Source organism: Scomber japonicus, chromosome 11 (genome assembly GCF_027409825.1).
Source record: "Scomber japonicus isolate fScoJap1 chromosome 11, fScoJap1.pri, whole genome shotgun sequence".
Taxonomy (NCBI): Eukaryota; Metazoa; Chordata; class Actinopteri; order Scombriformes; family Scombridae; genus Scomber; species Scomber japonicus.
In genome coordinates, this window is record NC_070588.1 from 22,051,829 (window position 1) to 22,070,135 (window position 18,307).

The following is an 18,307-nucleotide window of genomic DNA, read 5'->3' on the forward strand; positions in this document are numbered from 1 at the left end:
TGATTACCTTATACTATTAGATATGTCTAATGACAGCAAAGCATCATCTGTCTTCAGTTTATCTTTGACAAAATGGATAATATAACACGCTTTTAAAGTACAACACATTGTTAAAGATGAAACCAGTGGTTTCCAACCTTTTTGGCCCTAACAAAAAGCAGTGTGTTGTCAGGGTCACATTTCAGATGTCTATGAATTGTTAACAGCTCCACCAAACAGTGATTTTTACCCCTATAAACTTCTCACATGGTTTCATTTCAAAATATGTTTAAATGATCCAATATTTCACCAAAAATGAAAGATTAGAGAAAATGTCCAAAAACTGAAAACAGATTTGTGTATCAGAACTTAGTTTTTTCTTATTTCCTCTACCCTTAATCATCTTATAACGCCTCAGATTTATCTGCGGACCCTTTGGAAGTACCTAACCCCTAAATTTGGAAACCAATGGACTAAACTAGCTAACAGTACATAAAGTAGTGTAAACTAGCTCCACCTCCAGCAGCTACAACAGTAACGTGCTGCTTAACACTGATGCCTCAGTATTAATAATGATGTCATATATAATAATACATCAGTCAGAGGGACCAAACCACTACTTTTACAGCAATACTTTAAGAACATTTTGTCAACAATACAGACTTGTACTTTTATGTAGGATCTTTTGTGCAAGACTTTTACTTGTAATGAAGTATTTTTTACAATGTTGTATTAGTGCTTTTACTTAAGCACAGGATCTGAGTACTTCTGCCACCACTGCCTCTGAGTATACATACTGTATTTCTACACACACTTGTTTGTATTATTTATTATAGTCTGTTTGGCCTGTAAATCTTTAGAGTTTTTTCCCCCAGGTGTGTGCCAGAACAGGTGATCTTAAACAGCCAGTCCAGTGTGTCTAGGCTCATACGCAAGAATAATGAATTACTATTTACTGCATTCAGAGACATGTACATCACAACATTTATGGGGGAAAAATTCCACCTTTATCATTGTCATCCACTGTGGGACGTGAGCATGTTTTGCCACTATAAATTAGCATTGGCATAACTTCTCAGGAGGTTATATTTACTCTCCCTCCATAACCCCCCCCCCTCCATCTCTCTCTCTCTCTCTCTCCCTCTCCCACCCACCCGAGTGGCTCCACCCTGCAGCAGATATAAGCTGTGTCCACAAGGTGTGCATCTGTTATGAGCACATATCCCAGGGTTGTTGTGTGGTTGTCTGTCTGCCTGCTATTCTTTCTGTGAGTCTGTCTGCAGTGATTATTTCCCCATAAACGGCCACTCACAAAGGTAAGCACTGTCCTATTCTCACTACATCCTCTTGATTTTTATCTCTAATAGCAGCTTATTTGTGTGATTTTACTAGTTTATATTGAACAGCTGAAAGTTTTCTCGCAGCATGAGAGTTGTTTTATTGCTTATCAAGAATTGCTTCTGCTCTCTGTTAGCTCAGTGTCCAGAGTTGTTAAACTACAAACTGTACATCTTTTAAAGAGTTCTGTTTGAACTGGAAGAATTGTTGAACAGACTCATTGCAACATACAAAATAACTTTTTTTTAAATTATATTTGAATATCTGTTTTTTGTTTTTTGTTGTTGTTGTTTTTTATTTTGTTTTTTATGAGGGACAGAATTGAAGTGTTAGTGACTATGTTTTGGGCAGCCGTGAGATCTCATACATATGGTGTTTAGCTGTGGCATCATTTCTACACATCATCATCCTGCAAAGAAGCAGGCGGAGCAGAACATCTTCCCAGCTATAGAGAGTGGTGTTTCTAGGCTGCTGCCTTAACAGTACCCCTGATCAGTTAAGCTGCTTTCTCCAGGACTCCAGGGAGCTGAAATCTATGCTACATCCCTTTGTGAGAGAATGCCTGTGCTGAAAGCAAATATACATTAAAATGTGTTTGCATGCAGAAAGCTGAAGCCAAACTGTCAGATGTATGTGATAGGGGCAAGAGCAGCAGTTTGGTGAGAAGAGACTGCAGAGCAAACACCGTCTCTGTCTCTGGGCGACTCTGCCTCTCTGCTCTGATTTGCTTTAAAATGCTCTTTCTCTGACACTACTTGTCTATTCGGTGCCTTAACAGTTACAGTGGCAATCACATTCACTTGTCACAATATAAAATTTTCATGATCTGGATATGGTAGTCAGTACGGCTACTCTTGATCAGATATTCAGGACGGGTGCACAAACTGAGGGATGGATTTGAAGTTTCAAAAGTTGAGCCTGGGGGATGCCATATTTTTGTTTCAGGCTTTTTGAAGCCTATGTAGTTTGTATTAGTATTAGTAATTGTTAAATACAGTGTGAGTAATCAGAAAATTCACACATTTCTGCCCCATGGACTGATGACTTATACAGAGACTACAATTATTTACTTCTGTGATTTTGAAAGAAAACAATGTAATTGAAATGATTTACATTTTCATTTTGTGTCCTGTGGAATTGACAGTGGCTTCACCAAAGAGCTTCTAGTCACCTCAGAAAAATTAGATTAAATATTTTCTTGATTTTATGTTATCAGTGCTTTGTTAGGATGAAGTGTTTGACTACTGATATGTAGTTTTGTCTTTGCTTTACGCTGATCTGATTTGTTTGTTTGATATTCAGGGACCTACAGTAAAATACACATCATATTGTGTGCAGAGAAAATCTATTACACAAGGTTCTAAAACATTTTACGTTAATGTTCCTCAGCTTATTTTTTCCTAATTTTCTACTGATAACAAAGTTATCCTCTATTCCTGTGCACAGTTTATTTTTCTCTCACTCTTTTTATTTCTCTCCCTTCACCTTTTGTTTACCTAGCTTTGCACTGCATCATAGTATAAAATCAGTGTATTAACATAAGTGTGTGAAAAGTGCTATAGAGGACAAGACCCTCAAATATAGCTGGTCCTGTGCACAAATGCCTTCAACATTTTACCCTCCTGTATACATTATTTAGCAAACTTCAGGAATGCCCATAGGACAAAAGGACAAAAGGACCCTATGAAAACCAAGAATGATGGTTGGGTAAAGCAGAGGGGAGGAGGTAAACACTTTGGTCATTTAGCTGCACAGCTGTGGCAGAGTGCGTATGTGTGTGTCTGTGTGTGTGTGTGTGTGTGTGTGTGTGTGTGTGTGTGTGTGTGTGTGTGTGTGCAGATTAGCTGTATTCCCCTGGTTTGTTTGAACGAGGACGTTTGCAGCGTGACTTGAAGAGGTGTTAATTTTATGAGGTGTGCTTTGTGATAAAAGCTGCGTTTAGGGAGCCGAGGAGCTGCAAATGTTTTTCCCTTTCACTGAGAAACCACAATGTCAGTAGAGTTACCAAGATTGAGTGTAAGGGTATTGCTGGCTTAAGTATAAATTTGTTAATGGTTTGCGGTGCAGGGGAGGAAGGCAGAGCGGTTTGCCAAACATGTTCATGGGATTTAAACACTAGCTTTTGGTCAGGGTGCCTGTTTCTTCTCAAGTGGGACAAAGTAAGACCTAAGTGAATATTATAGGCTCTAGATGCTTCACACACACACACACACACACATACACACACACACACACACACACACACACACACACACACACACACAACCATGCATCACAAGCAAGGCACATGCATGTCTGTTCACATAAGAACACTTTACACACCAACAGGTCCATGTGATCAATATCATTTGATCTCCTTTATCTCATCAATGTTTGACTTTTTCTGTAGTTCCTTTGTCAGGTCTGTTTGCAAGGTGGTTTAGTCTTGCCCCCTAACCTCCACTGCACCCAGCAAGGTCACTGAGTGGCTTCAGGTCACTGAACCAGGATGTTTCCAAAGGGAGAGAAAGGGCAGCGAGGGCAAGCAGACAGACAGAGACATAGAGGAGAGAAATGAGGGAGAAGATGGTGCCAAACAGACATTTCTCTGTTCACACAGCTACAAAGGGAGACGGTGAGAAGAGAGCTGTCTGTATCTGACAGAAGACAGAGTATAGACAGATGTGTCCAGAGGCACTGGGATAGTAGACACAGAGCTAATATTTCCATCTTAGTCTGATGTTCGAGAGGTGAGATTAACAAGTGCTTTCGAGGAAGAACGCTGCACACTGACTCTTCAGTCTGTCAGCTGACCTCATTTGGGTCTGTCACTGTGTGCGTAGGAGTTGGTGTATGCTTTTATGACAATATAAATCCAGGTGTGTTTCCATAGGTGAGGAATCAGCCAACTGCCACTCTCATTTATTGTCTTGAATTCTTCTCTATTTCCTGTCTGACATTGTTGGGTGCAAGGAATTAATAACATTTACATGAATTACATTGTGCATTGAGCATCATATATTTTTGACACTAGCAATATGATTGCAACCTGTCTTCCCTTCTGTCTCCAAAATAATATCTCAGCCTACATTACAGAAAGATCATGAATTAATTCATTTCATTAATCAATTTCTCCTCTAAATCCAACAATGACCTTTGAAACAAATTCAATTCTACTCTCCAGAGATCAGTGTTAGACACACCTGTTGTGTCTTTGAAGTCATGCAGTATCTTTAAAATATACCATGTTTAATGGTAGTGCATTGTAAAAAATCAAACAAACTTGCATAGGTAACTTTCAGTTTTCTCTTTTGAAAAATATTGTTTTGCAGTGAATTTCTTTACTTAATGAAAATATATGTTTTTAGTGTTTCTTCACTATCTTCTTCCAGCATGTAATGATACATCAGAAGCACTAAGGAAGCTGGTCTTAATTACAACATACTGTAGTTTTGATAGCCTTATTCTTTCTTTACACATCTGGAGCGATTGCACAGCTGTTGCAGCTTTAATGAGATTCTAGAGATCGAAGCTTATATAAACCTTAGTGGCCAACACCTCAACTTCCGCAGGGTGAAGAAAAAGTCAGCAGCAACAACAGCTTACAGACATATGATGCCCATGAGTCCTGTCTCACATCGCACACCTGATGAACTATTTACTGTGTTTCATTTATGTAAAATGTCAAAAAGATGGACATCTGGAAGTAGTCGGGGAAACACTCTCTCTCTCTCTCTCTCTCTCTCTCTCTCACACACACACACACACACACACACACACACACACACACACACACACACACACACACACACACACACACACACACACACACACACACACACACACACACAGTAGACTACTTTGTTTATTTTTGAGACTGTCTGGGCCAAGCAGGACATGCTGAGAGCTCAGTGGTGTATGACCAGCCACACATGATTCTGGCAGCAGATGTAGTCCTGTGTCCCCCTAGGCTGTTGTCTAAATTACGATATATTTAATTTTAGTGACAGAAGGTAATGGGATGTGACAGTTGTGAAAAATTGTGAATTTCATTTTCTAATCAATTGTACTCTCTACTACTATTTTTGTGTGAAATACTGACTGGTTTATGAGAATATAATATTTACTGATTATTCTACACATGTTGTTGCATCCATAACTTGGGCAAAATGCAACTGTTGCCTTAGATGAGCTTGAGGGGGGAAATCATATACAAAGATACATACAAAATGCGTACACATACAATACACAATAATGGATCTTTTTCCATTCATCTTCAAATCAGATTTTATAAATCATTATTTTACTTTCAATTGGAAAGAAGTTACCGATTAACGATTACATTCTTTTCAATTGTACCAGTAAACACTGACAGTGTGACAGTGAGCAGGCACAACACCAGGATCCTGAACCTGAAGCAGCTAAATGGAATTCATCCCTCATTATTTTTATTATTTAACTGTGCATTCCTACTGTGACCTATATAAATGATGTTAGTCATCTGATTATCACGCCTGATCAGTTTTTTAAAACAGTTCCAACTTGGTGTTAAAGTGACCCCAGCTGTGATCTATAATTGCACAACTAAATGTCCATTGTTTGCTCTTTTGTCAACAGTATTCTCAATAGATGTGCATGTGTGTCTCATAAGCACACCAGTATGGACACGGGTGTGAAGTGAATGACACACTGATGACACATCTGCCTGGCATGAAAATGTAGAACATGGTTGCTACTTCTGTTTAGTCACTCTTACAAGCAATCTCTTGTCAGAAAGTCATCATGGGGAGCTAAATTGTTTTTCACCATTGTGTGAAAAACTGAACTGCAAAACCTTCAAAATGTGATAAACGGCTGAGAACACACTGCTAAAGTCATGTCTGCACACAGCTGTGTCACATTTGTGGTATAAGTGACTTAATGTCTGCCATCTGTGTGGATATAGATAGAGGGAAGACCTTAGCACTTAAAAATAAACTGAACAGGTGTAACAAGGTTCTCTGTGGTCACTTTATAAGAACTGCAGCTTTCTTTTCTTGTTTTCTCTAATAACAAGTTAAAACTTGGAAATTGCTGGTTAATGTTTATGTCAGAGTCTGAAAGTGGCCCTACTGTATGAATAAGTCACCTGGGAGGCAACACTTATGTTGAATAATGTGTCAGAGAAAAGCACACCAGGTAAAGGCAGAAGGTGTTTCCATCACTATGTGATCACCATGACGACGTTATGGTGTTGCTATGTGACACTGAACAGACCCTCGTTGTTCGGTCCCTCTGATCTGTAGTTGCAAGTTTTTTGTCAGAATATTTCCACCCCTTTAAAAACACACACACGTACTGACACTGAGCTGGGACCTTCCTAAAAGGTAATAAAACTGTCACATGTATTTTCTTAAACCTTTTTATGTATGTATACACGGTCATGTTTGGGCACATACTTACATTATGTATCATTATGCATCATATGATATGTATTATTTCTGATATGTTGGATATAACTAAAGACCCTGTTATCAGTTTACTTTTCTAAAATCAATAAGAAAGCTCATTTTTAAACTATTACAACAATATATTATTATATCATTTACATTTTCTGTTAAATAACATGTTTTAGACTGACCAGAGAAAACACGGTAACAATGTTTTGTCATCTCATTTTCCCAGATGTATCGATGACAACTGCTTGGTGAGTTTGTTAGAGGAGTGTATTTGGATGCAGGCGTTCCTCAGTGCCATTATTACTTAAGTATTATTGCATTTGAGGATATCTATTATAAGCTATTCCTTGCTACCATGAAAGTGAACTAAAACAGCAATAATATGTCATGTACAAGCCCACATTTATAAAGTTGTGAAAAAAATAAAAATCTGAATGACCATATTACCGTTGCATTGCCATTATCCCAGTAATGACAAAAAATAATGTGTTGTTTATAATTCAGTCATAATTGTTCACCTGCATGTTCTAACTCTCTTGTCATAGATATTCTTCTGTTATAATAATGAAAGTGTCTGTGTCTGGAATGCCAATAGTCAGTGAACATTTACACCTTCCTCTCAAAACCTCAAAACACTCGTAGGGTCTGTGATGCCTTTGCTGGATTTCTGGTGTGGTCTGAATATTTTGACCTGACAAATATCTCAGGATCAATGCACCTCTTTCTTCTAACACTCACTGCCCAACTCTCAGAGATCTTTCATCTGTACCCTGCTTGTAGTCTTAAGTGTGTACCATCTGTAAAGACCTATTGATGCTCTTTGTTGGTACAGAGAAATTAAATGAATTCTAAGAGATTAATTTACTGATGATGAATTGTTTAATGCTATTATATCATTAAACAAGCATTTTAAATTACGTCATTGTTATTATTATCATTATTATTATTAATATCATCATCATCAAACCATTCATTTGCTTATTTATTAGTTAGATGGTTTCTAAATAATACCTGAAACATTATTGAGGCTTGCCTTTTCTCTGTATATTGCTATTATCACTCTCTCTGTTTGCTTTTATTGGCCTCCATAGAATAGAAAATCTAAACTAATCCTCACACACAGAATGGGAAAAACTTAATGCTCAGGTAATCCTGTGACACACCTCACACCAGTCAGAGAACAGTGTTACACTTGTCTATTCCCTCAATGTCTGAATTGTCTGCAAACCTCACAGATTCATATTGTTGATAAGGATACTGGGAACAGTGGGCAGACATAGGCTCCATGTATTGTTGGACAAACTTCAGTGACATTATTCTGGACTCTTTGGCATGTCTGGCTTTTGTCACCATAGAAACTGGGTTAGCTTCCTTCAAAGGCCAGCTCTCATCAGGGGAGACAGTGGCATGGTCATGTCAAAATCACCAGTCCACTGAGAAAAGGTCAAAGATCTAAAGAGACAGTGATGGAGTGGGACAGTAAGGATATGGTTTAGGATGTGAATTAGAAAAACCACAGATGAGTATACACTATAATAAAAATGGGGGTGATCATGTGTTGAACCATGGTGAAGCGTGCGGTAGAAGATGAGAAAACAGACACTGAGATAGAAATATCAGTTGTAAAAATGACAGAATAATACAAGTAAACCACACAGAGGAGCAGCTGAGGGCTAAATTCAGTAGCTGTGGAGCCAAAGAAAACCCTTTCCCCTTGTAGAAAGCTTAGGGGATAAATAATGGGTGTAAGGCATATAGTCTGAACTGCACAGCTGGACCGTAACTCTGTTTGCTCAAAAATGTACTTGTTCGGCCAAACGTCACAATGCAGGCCAAACAGAGAAAAAAGACATCAACCAGGCACCGTCACATGAACGGGTTCTTCCCCACTGGTGTTGAACTGAGACAAGCACTTATATGAGGTTTGAGGGGGGAAGTGTGTTGCTTGTACTTCAGAGAAGCACTTGCAGGAGGGTAATATTTCATACTACTGTAATGCACCTTCAAGTCTCGTCATCTAACTTGATATTTAATGATGATTTTCATTGTCTTCAGGTTTATTTTTTGTATCACAATGACTGACTGAATACATTAATGCAGGTTAAAAGGATGAAAATAGAAGAGTGTCAGGACATTCATTTCTGTATTTCTTGCATATTATCCATTCTGCTGTCATGCATTCAAGCTATGTAAATCCATACATATAATATACAATACATTATCCATGGACAATAATATCTGATATTATACCCTGTAATAATATAAACATCTGCATATTGGCACATTAGTGTTGTCACTCAGATGGCAGGTAACTGTGACATTGTTTTTTAAACACTTTCCCCAAAGGCAAAACATTTTTCTGCTCAAAATGTGCTTTTTCCAGATATATTTTATTGCACAGGAGGTTTCAGCCCAAAAAATGGATATCAGTGGAAAATGAAAAGAATACTGCCTGTACTTTACTGTGGCTCCCTCTTGTGGACAGTTGTACTAACTACAGGTCATCCATGCAACTACAGGCCATCTGCAGATGTCAGCTTTAGTCAGAAGTAAATGGTATAACATTTAAAAGCCTATTAACACCTTAATTTGGTCTGTTTCCACATACCAATGGCGAAGTTGAGCAGAAAAATAAATAGCCCAACTTTCTGATTCCTGTTACGATATTACATAGCTGACAAGCTGAAAGCAAAGCATACATTGTAAACTGACCAAACGAGTCCACCTGGTCATTGTGTAATGCCAAGGTAAATGCAGCAGAGGGAGACAGAGTGTGGCCTCCTACTGCCTGGACTTTGCAATTTATATTTTACACTAGACTCTCACACTTGAAGACATTAATGGTATTTCAAGAAACCTTATTCTGGTACTACGCCAATATTTAATCTATTTGCTAAAAAATTAAAAGGATCTAAATATATCTTGTCTCTTCTACCTTCCGCACAGGCCTTGGCCATGCCTCCCCTCCCTGTCCCCCTTTTCCTGACGCTGCTACACCTTATAATTCTTACTTATGTGAGTGGTGGGGCATACTATGGACACAAGCAACACCCTCAGCCATACCAGCCCATGCAGCACCTCCAGCACATGGGTATGGCCAAAGAAGGCTTTCCCCAGCAACAGTACCATGGCAAAGAGGTGCCATACATGCAGTATCCCCACTACAGGAAGGAGCTTCCCCAGTTGCCCATGCACAAAGGCAAAGGAAATGGTCATAAAGGGGGCAACTATAATGGTGGACAAGACAAAGGTGAGTCATTTTAAACAAATAGTAACCAACAAATTAAAAAATATACACATATACATTAAGATCTTGTTTAAGAACATGACATGACATGACTTGCTAAAGCATGTTATATTTTCAATGGAAAGTTATTGTGTATAATGGGTTGTGTGTTGATTGTGTGTGTGTGTGTGTGTGTGTGTGTGTGTGTGTGTGTGTGTGTGTGTGTGTGTGTGTGTGTGTGTGTGTGTGTGTGTGTGTGTGTGTGTGTGTGCGTGTGCATGTGTGTGTTTTCTCTTGTGGCAACCAAATTACCAACATTTTGCTCATGTCATTTTTTTAATTCATCAGTTTTCGTTGGTCATTCCTCACAGGTCAGACAATCCCTAGTGGTGCTGAGGGAATTCCCCAAGGAGAGCCAGGCCTAGCTGGACCACCTGGACCGGAGGGACCAGCAGGACCACCTGGACCTCCAGGAAATGGACAGCCAGGACCTGCTGGAAGACCTGGACCTCCTGGTCTGCCAGGAGAGCCTGGAGTATGCAAACCAGGCTTGCCAGGACTACCAGGCAAGCCAGGGGGAAATGGTGAGGTTGGACCACAAGGAGAAATGGGCCCTAGGGGTGAGGAAGGACCAGCTGGACAGCCAGGACCCCAGGGTCCACCAGGACCACCTGGGCTACCAGGAATAGGTAAACCAGGTGTACAGGGATTGCCAGGCCAACCAGGGCCAAAAGGAGAGCCAGGCCACAAAGGTCTGCCCGGACTTCCAGGATTACCAGGACCAAAAGGAGACAAAGGAATGGGCCAGCCAGGACAACCTGGTCACAAAGGGCTCCCAGGACCGCCAGGACCTGCTGGCCCAAGAGGGTTGCCTGGTTTTGGAAAACCTGGGTTGAATGGGATGCCAGGCCCACAAGGACCACCGGGAGAGAAAGGTCATCCTGGAGAAAAAGGACCAGCTGGACTACCTGGTGAAGGAGGACAGCCTGGCCCACCAGGTCTACCTGGCCAAGGAAAACCAGGTCAAAATGGTCTACCAGGACAGCCAGGACTGCCAGGTGGGAAAGGGCATCCAGGACCACCAGGCTTGCCAGGAAAGCCAGGACTGCCTGGATTTGGTAAACCAGGCCTCCCAGGAACAAAAGGTGACAAAGGTATGGGTGGGCCACCTGGACCTCCCGGACCAAAAGGAGATAAAGGCCATGGAGGACTACCTGGTATGCTTGGACCCCCTGGACCAAATGGTCCTCCAGGTCCTCCAGGCCCCATGGGACCACCAGGAGGTTTGGGTGCACCTGGTCTGAAAGGGGACTGTGGAGAAGGAGGACCTAAAGGGCTTGATGGAGCCCAGGGTGAAAGCGGCCCTCCTGGGATACCTGGTAAGGATGGTCTGCCTGGGGAACCTGGAGAACCAGGTCCAAGAGGTCCACCAGGACCAGGTGGTGCGAAAGGAGATGGTGGGCATAAAGGTTTACCTGGTCCCCCTGGTCCTCCTGGAATTCCTGGCCCAAAAGGACTCAGTGGATTACCTGGTGAGGTGGGACCTCAGGGTCCTAAAGGGATCCCTGGAATGGATGGTGCAGGAGGACCAATTGGGCCTCCTGGTCTTCCTGGACCAAAAGGAGACAGTGGCCAATCTGGTCCACCAGGCATCCCTGGTGAGGGGGGTCCAGGACTTCCTGGTCCCATAGGACCTCAAGGGAAAGAAGGCCCATCAGGACCCCCTGGACAAGCTGGTAAGCCTGGCCTTCCTGGACCACCAGGCCCACCTGGAATACCTGGTCTGTCTCCTGACATGGCTGGAGTGCTTTCTGAGATGGGCCCTGGACTAGATGGTGTTAAGGCTGGTAGTTATGGTAAGAAGGGCAAGTATGGAGGCAATGGGGCAGAAGTCATGGGTGCTAGTGGGTTGGAAATGCCGGCATTTACAGCTGTAGCAACAACCCCCTTTCCACCTGTGGGCACTCCGGTAGTATTTGACAAGCTCTTGTACAATGGTCGCCAAAACTACAACCCCCAAACAGGGATTTTCACCTGTGACATACCTGGCATTTATTACTTTGCCTACCACATTCACTGCAAAGGAGGTAATGTGTGGGTGGCTTTGATGAGGAACAATGAGCCAGTGATGTACACATATGATGAATACAAAAAGGGTTCCCTGGATCAAGCATCAGGGAGTGCAGTATTACCGCTACAACCTGGGGACACCGTGTATATTCAGCTGCCCTCAGATCAGGCTGCAGGACTTTATGCTGGGCAGTATGTGCACTCCTCATTTTCTGGGTATTTGTTATATCCCATGTAAGTGAGGCTTTAGTCAGAGTGGAGCACAAATGAGAGCACAATTTTGTGACATAAAACATGATTATTTTCTTATCATTGCAAAGTCAACAATCTGGTAATCTTGTCAGAAAAGATCAGCAGACAGGAAACATATCTCAAGGAAAATCTGAAGTATGATGTACTGTATATGCAGCAACTTTTATACTGTAAAGCCATATAGCCTGTGCTATTTGTTACAGTTCTGAAGATATAAAAGGTTGTATGAAAAGACATTCAAAGAACACCTCAAATATAAATTATTTTCTCGATTACGCAAAAAACATGAGCACAATTTGTAATCACAGTATGTATCAACACATGAAGGGAAAATCTGATAAAACAAGCAGTACAATTCCAGAAACACTGTTGCAACAGTGTCGCTGCTCCTCATTGCAAAACTGGCAGCTACCCCATGTGGCGAAGAATGTGAAATACAACAGAAAACATGAAGACATATTCACTTTGGTTGGAAATATACATTTTTTCATGCATACCTTTGTGTAAATACAGTTTTTGTCTTGATCAATAATGGCAAGAATGTAAAATAGGAATGACAACGCAGATCACTGAAGGTTGGTATTGTTGTAGTTAGTACGTTTTAGAGGAAATCATTTTCTGGTTGTGTGGCCTGCAAACAATTGAGTTTGGGAAAATTGTATTGTATTGTGTCAATTATATCACACACGAACAATAATTCTACATAATGGAAGGATATGAAAGTAAATTTGAAAGTGTGTGATGGCAGTACATGTACCAATAGTTAGTGTTGACCTTTAATGGATGCAGGATGGTGTACATTTGTGTACATAGAATTACAATTCAACTATCAAAGTTAAATAATCACAAACATAAAATATTACTTTAGTAATTATGTTGCTGACTGAAAACTGCCGCCATGAGTAAGATCCAAAGAGTGTTATGTTAACCTTTGTCTTACTGCTTGCTTTGTCCAGTCCCCACTAGCTGTGATGCTGCAGGATATTTTAACACCTGCAGTAGGTACAATGGGCATATCAGCTGTACAGGTTTATGGGTATAACAGAAAGACATCGATTTATGTAAAATACAGAGGTCAAACAACCACATAATTTTGCCCAGAATTGTGAAAACCACTTCTTAAACTACATTAAACACAATATATGAAAAACTCCCTCGCTGTACAGCATTTCTCTGTAACTAATTAATGCTAGTATACCTGACATATGGTCAATATCAGAGAGTGCAGACCCTGCCTGTGAATATGTACAGATGGACAGTTGTTACTACAATATTATACTCACTCACAGTTACTAAGCAGGGTTCAAGTTAATCCTGCTGTTGGAAGAAAAGTCAAACAAATCTCTAAAGATTTGATCCAATGACTTTGCATTTGACTTTTATGTCAAAACACATCAAATCCATTTCAGAGGTAAATTGTTACCCGATGTATTTTAACTTACTGTATGCTGATTATATTCTGTTACTGTTTTATAAGCCAAGATTTTAAATTAGGACCATATGTCACATTTTTACTTGTAATGGCAGTTTCACAGCATCCTGTTTCATTAGGATGCATTTCTGACCGATTTGTGGAACATAAACTAGATTTGCCTTTAAAATGGATCAAAATCATTTGTGTCTTAGTGAGTACTTATTGAATATTACAACATTTATTATCAACAATTCATAATTTATTATTTTGACTGTATGAAAACACTTTTTCAAGCATGAAAACTTCTAAAGGAAAATATATATTTATCCATTTAACCATGGTGCTAATATTGTCAGTGTAACCATAGGACTTATGCGTTAATGTGTCATATTTGTTTTTGTTGTCTATGTTGTTTTTTCTAAATAAAATTTCTTAATTAAAAACTGACATGGACATTTTGTATTTCTAAGCTCACAAAAAATAAATCAAACCCATTTCACTGATGCTGATACAGAAACAGAAAACTACTTGATTAAAATCACTGCAGGAGCTCATCCTTATCCAAGTGTACTGAAAAATGTTGACTGAATTGTCAGGTCACACCTGTTGTGGCACATCACCAAGAAACATGTATGTGATATCATCATGTAAACATTTCTTGGTCTGTTGATGACATTTCAGTCTGCCAGAGAGTTGCATACCAGCAACAGTGATAAGGTAAGACAGTTTACCATCCAAGAAATTGATGAGTCATTTTTGCTCTAGTCTGACATGTAAAGTTATCCATTCCAGCTTTAAATGTCCCCCTTGTGATGACCTTATTAACTAGAACATGATTGATGTATCACATTGTTTTGCACTCCAAGAAACCTGTTACTGATGATACTTCATTGTTATTTGAGGGTGCATATTTGCCTGGGGCTACAACCATTCCAGGCCAATTACCTCTTGCAAATTACCATAATTTTGAGTATGCACAAATATAGCATATAACGTGATCTTCATTGGTGCCAAAATCAAATCTGATTAATAAAAAAGGCTGTATAGCAATAGCGGATAAAATTGACATTGTGGGAGCAGAGAACAGTGTGTGGATCTACTTCTTAGGTCCAGCATCTTTTGAAGAGTGTTTTGGACGTATATTTTTTTAATCCACTGTAGGCCACAAGGAAGACAGTGTGTCAAAAAACATTTTTTGTGACTCAACACAAATTTCTAATTGTCTGAAAAGTTTCAGGAACATATGACAAGCAGTGTGAGAGATGTCCTGTCTTTTTTAAGGACCATGACCATCTGGATTCAACATTCTAGATTCAAGATTCATAGATTTATTTGTCACATATAAGTCTCAAAATGTACAATCAAGTGTGGGATGGCTCACTCTAGCGATGAGAAGTGATAAAAGGTTAGTTAGTGTCAAATACATGTCTCAGACTTCCTCTTCCACAAGTATGGCTCTATTAACCAAGGAAATGCCTCCAGGCCCCAAAGAGCTGCAGGCTTCATACTGTACCTATATCATGTCAAGGGGTTTATGCTAATTTATTTAAAAGTTTGTGAATATACAGCACAAATGACAATATCTGACATGGTAAAGGCTTTAAGGTGGGGTCTTTATTCATTGGATTAACCTTACCTAACAAGCTGTAGCCAAAAACTATCACAGATTTATTGTTTCTTCTACAAAACAATTGGACATTTAAAAGATACACAAGGTATTAACAGTCAATAACAAACCGTTGCATGTATGTTTAAAAGGAGTAGATTATAAAGTTTTAGTTTGGGTAAATAACCCAACAACTTGAGTAGCTATCTGAATGACATTTAAATATTATGTTGGTGCCCTAGTGATCCAAATTGGGTAAGATTTAACACACTGATTTTTTGTGTGTATAGCCCTAAAGGTGTGTTTAAAAAAGTGTCCCACCAAATCAAAGGCCAGGTAATATTATTGTAGAGAAAGAAAACATTGAAAAACGGTATATACTTAAGAGTAGCAGAAAGTAGTGGGTTAATAAGGAGCAGGCAGCCCGTTTTGTCAGAATTGTGAATGGGCGTCAGGATGTCAGCTGTGTGTTTGGAGGAGAGGTGCTGATGCTGCGATGGGAGGTCTTTAAAGAAAATACCATGCGCATGCGCACAGCTGTTTGCAACATCCATTCATCTCATCTTTTGTTAGAGCAATTTTAAACACCGAGTTTGACAGGAAACACGGAACTACGCAGCGGTAAGCATTGATGTCAAGCTAAATCTAAATGTGGTGGTGTCACACTCCATATTCAATAATGATAATGAAACGGCGTTAACCTACATTATATGCGAGTAAACTACGTATGCGTCAAAAGGTAATGCTGAATTAGGTTAGCTAGTAGCAGTAGCTAACTAATGCTAGGCTGCCTCTAATCGGCACAACATCCACACTAATCTGTATTAAATTAGTCATGTTCAAATCCAGTGGCTGTTCGCATTTTTGTATAAAAAGTAAACATAATGGCTGATTAGTTTTTATTTACTTGATTTTTTTTTTCACTTCTGGTGGCATCATTTGATAGTAGGGTACTAAAATTGTGAGATGATAGGCTGGAATATCAACTGCTGTGTCTAGATCTGAAACAAATATTGGATTAATCTATCAGTCGATTGATAGATAATTAATTGGCGACCATTACTAGTTGCAGCTTGTGAGGATGTGCCTCTTTTTTGTGTTATGTGAAAATAAATAAAGCATCTTTTAGTGTCTGTAAAATCTTTGCATTTTGAATTGTTCACAAAAAAAGCAATTTGCAGACATCACAATGGTTCTTGGGAAAATATTTTGGACTATCTGCCATCTACAGAACAATTTGTTTTGTGTGTCAGCAGGTTTCTTTCAACATGACATCACGTGTTGGCCCCAGAGCTGTTGGCACCAATGGAAGTGACTTTAAACACAGAGAGAAGGTGGCCCCACATTACCAGATGAGGCAAGTAACTCTTTGTTTGATATTGGACATGAGATTTAAATGTTATCTCTGAATAGCAATAATGTGTTCAAGGGTGTCTGACATTACCCTGACTGTCTGCTATTTGTTTTGCAGTGCTGCCTTGAAGTCAGAGGTGCGGAAGTTAAACATTGTCCATCTTTTGATCTGGCTCCTGGTGGCTGCACAAGTGACTGTCAGCCACTTTAAACTGGTGTCACATGACACAGTGTCCATGCCGTATCAGTGGGAGTACCCCTACCTGCTCAGCATCCTTCCTCTGCTCTGCAGCAGCCTGTCACTTCCAAAGAACAATATCAGCTATTTGGTCATATCCATGATCAGTGCAGGCCTGTTCTCTGTGGCACCTCTTATTTACGGTGGAATGGAGATGTTTCCTGTAGCACAGCAGCTCTACCGCCATGGAAAGGCCTACCGCTTCATTTTTGGCTTCTCCGCAGTGACTGTTATGTACCTAGTCATGGTGGTTGCTGTACAAGTGCATGCATGGCAGTTATATTACATGAAAAAGCTTTTAGACTCATGGTTTGACGCCACTCAGGAGAAGAAGAAGAAATAATAGAGGAAAGAAAGCTTTGACTGGGCAAAACTGTGTTTTTATCTTAATTTATGAGTTATTTATGAGTTTTATTTGTGTCTAGTTATTGAGTCATCATTCATCATGGAACATTATACCTTAGCAACTAGTGCTCTCTGTAAAATAGAGCAAGATTTCAAATTCATGCAGGAATCTGGAGCTGTTTTTTTTCTGCGTATTTAAAACTGATGATATATGTCTAGCTTACGCAGTCACGAGTGGCATTAAAGCAACATCCATAAACATTCAACCACCTCTCACCCTGTTCAACACACAATCTGGGTTTCTGCTTTCTTCTCACAGAGAAAGAGGTAATTTATGACCAGGACATTGTTGTCATCTGTCTAAAACTGTCACCTTTATTGAGATGTTCATATTTATAGAACAGTAATAGCATGAACTGTTCAACATCTGCATTTTGTTCACTGTATTTATTAAACAAAGCAGGTTTGCCTCTGTTGTTTCAAAATTCATCCAAGTCTGTGGTTTCCAACCTCCGACCCCCACAAAGGGTTGTTGCATTATCAGTGGGTTGCAAGATGGTAGGACAGAAAAAAACAGATTTATGACACAGTTTTCTTTTTCTTATCCAAGTTTTTTTTCATCAAACCTTTGCTTTATTTATTATTTATTGCTGTATGTTTTCTCCTAAAGCCTCAAAAAGCCCTGTTTTGTTAGACATCGCAACATGTAATGAGGGATCCCAGACATACACTTTGTTTTATTTCAACGGTTTGAATAAATTAAATAATTAATAAATGAATGAATTTATAGGCTATTTAAAAGTAAAAAAAGGATGGAAACCATCACAGCCAAGGTGGTAATCATCTATCTCTATTGTTATGTTTTCTGGTATTTTCCCTCAGCATCAGAAGGCCTGAGTTACATGTTTGTGTGTTTAAATAAATAATGCTTTGTGAACGGAATAAAAAGTACATTTTTGTTCTTAAATTTGTTTGGGAGTGATGTTTGATCATCATCACTGTTTGGTGAGTCAATCACAGCGCACTTTGTGCCCGATCGTGTGCGGCTGCGCTCAGTGAATGCCACGTA

The 18,307-nt window shown here is 39.7% G+C and overlaps 2 protein-coding genes across 2 annotated transcripts; both read left to right on the forward strand.

Annotated features, from left to right (window-relative positions):
- Window positions 1–1,246: 1,246 nt before the first annotated feature.
- On the forward strand, window positions 1,247–12,268 carry col8a1a (collagen, type VIII, alpha 1a). Its single transcript, XM_053328610.1, has 3 exons — window positions 1,247–1,295; window positions 9,681–9,984; window positions 10,332–12,268. The coding sequence occupies exons 2-3, from the start codon at window positions 9,690–9,692 to the stop codon at window positions 12,266–12,268; spliced, it is 2,232 nt and encodes a 743-aa protein (XP_053184585.1). The 5' UTR covers window positions 1,247–1,295; window positions 9,681–9,689.
- Window positions 12,269–16,570: 4,302 nt separating this feature from the next.
- jagn1a (jagunal homolog 1a) lies at window positions 16,571–17,236 on the forward strand. The gene is made up of 2 exons (XM_053328896.1): window positions 16,571–16,659; window positions 16,774–17,236. The coding sequence occupies exons 1-2, from the start codon at window positions 16,571–16,573 to the stop codon at window positions 17,234–17,236; spliced, it is 552 nt and encodes a 183-aa protein (XP_053184871.1).
- The last annotated feature ends 1,071 nt before the right edge of the window (window positions 17,237–18,307 follow it).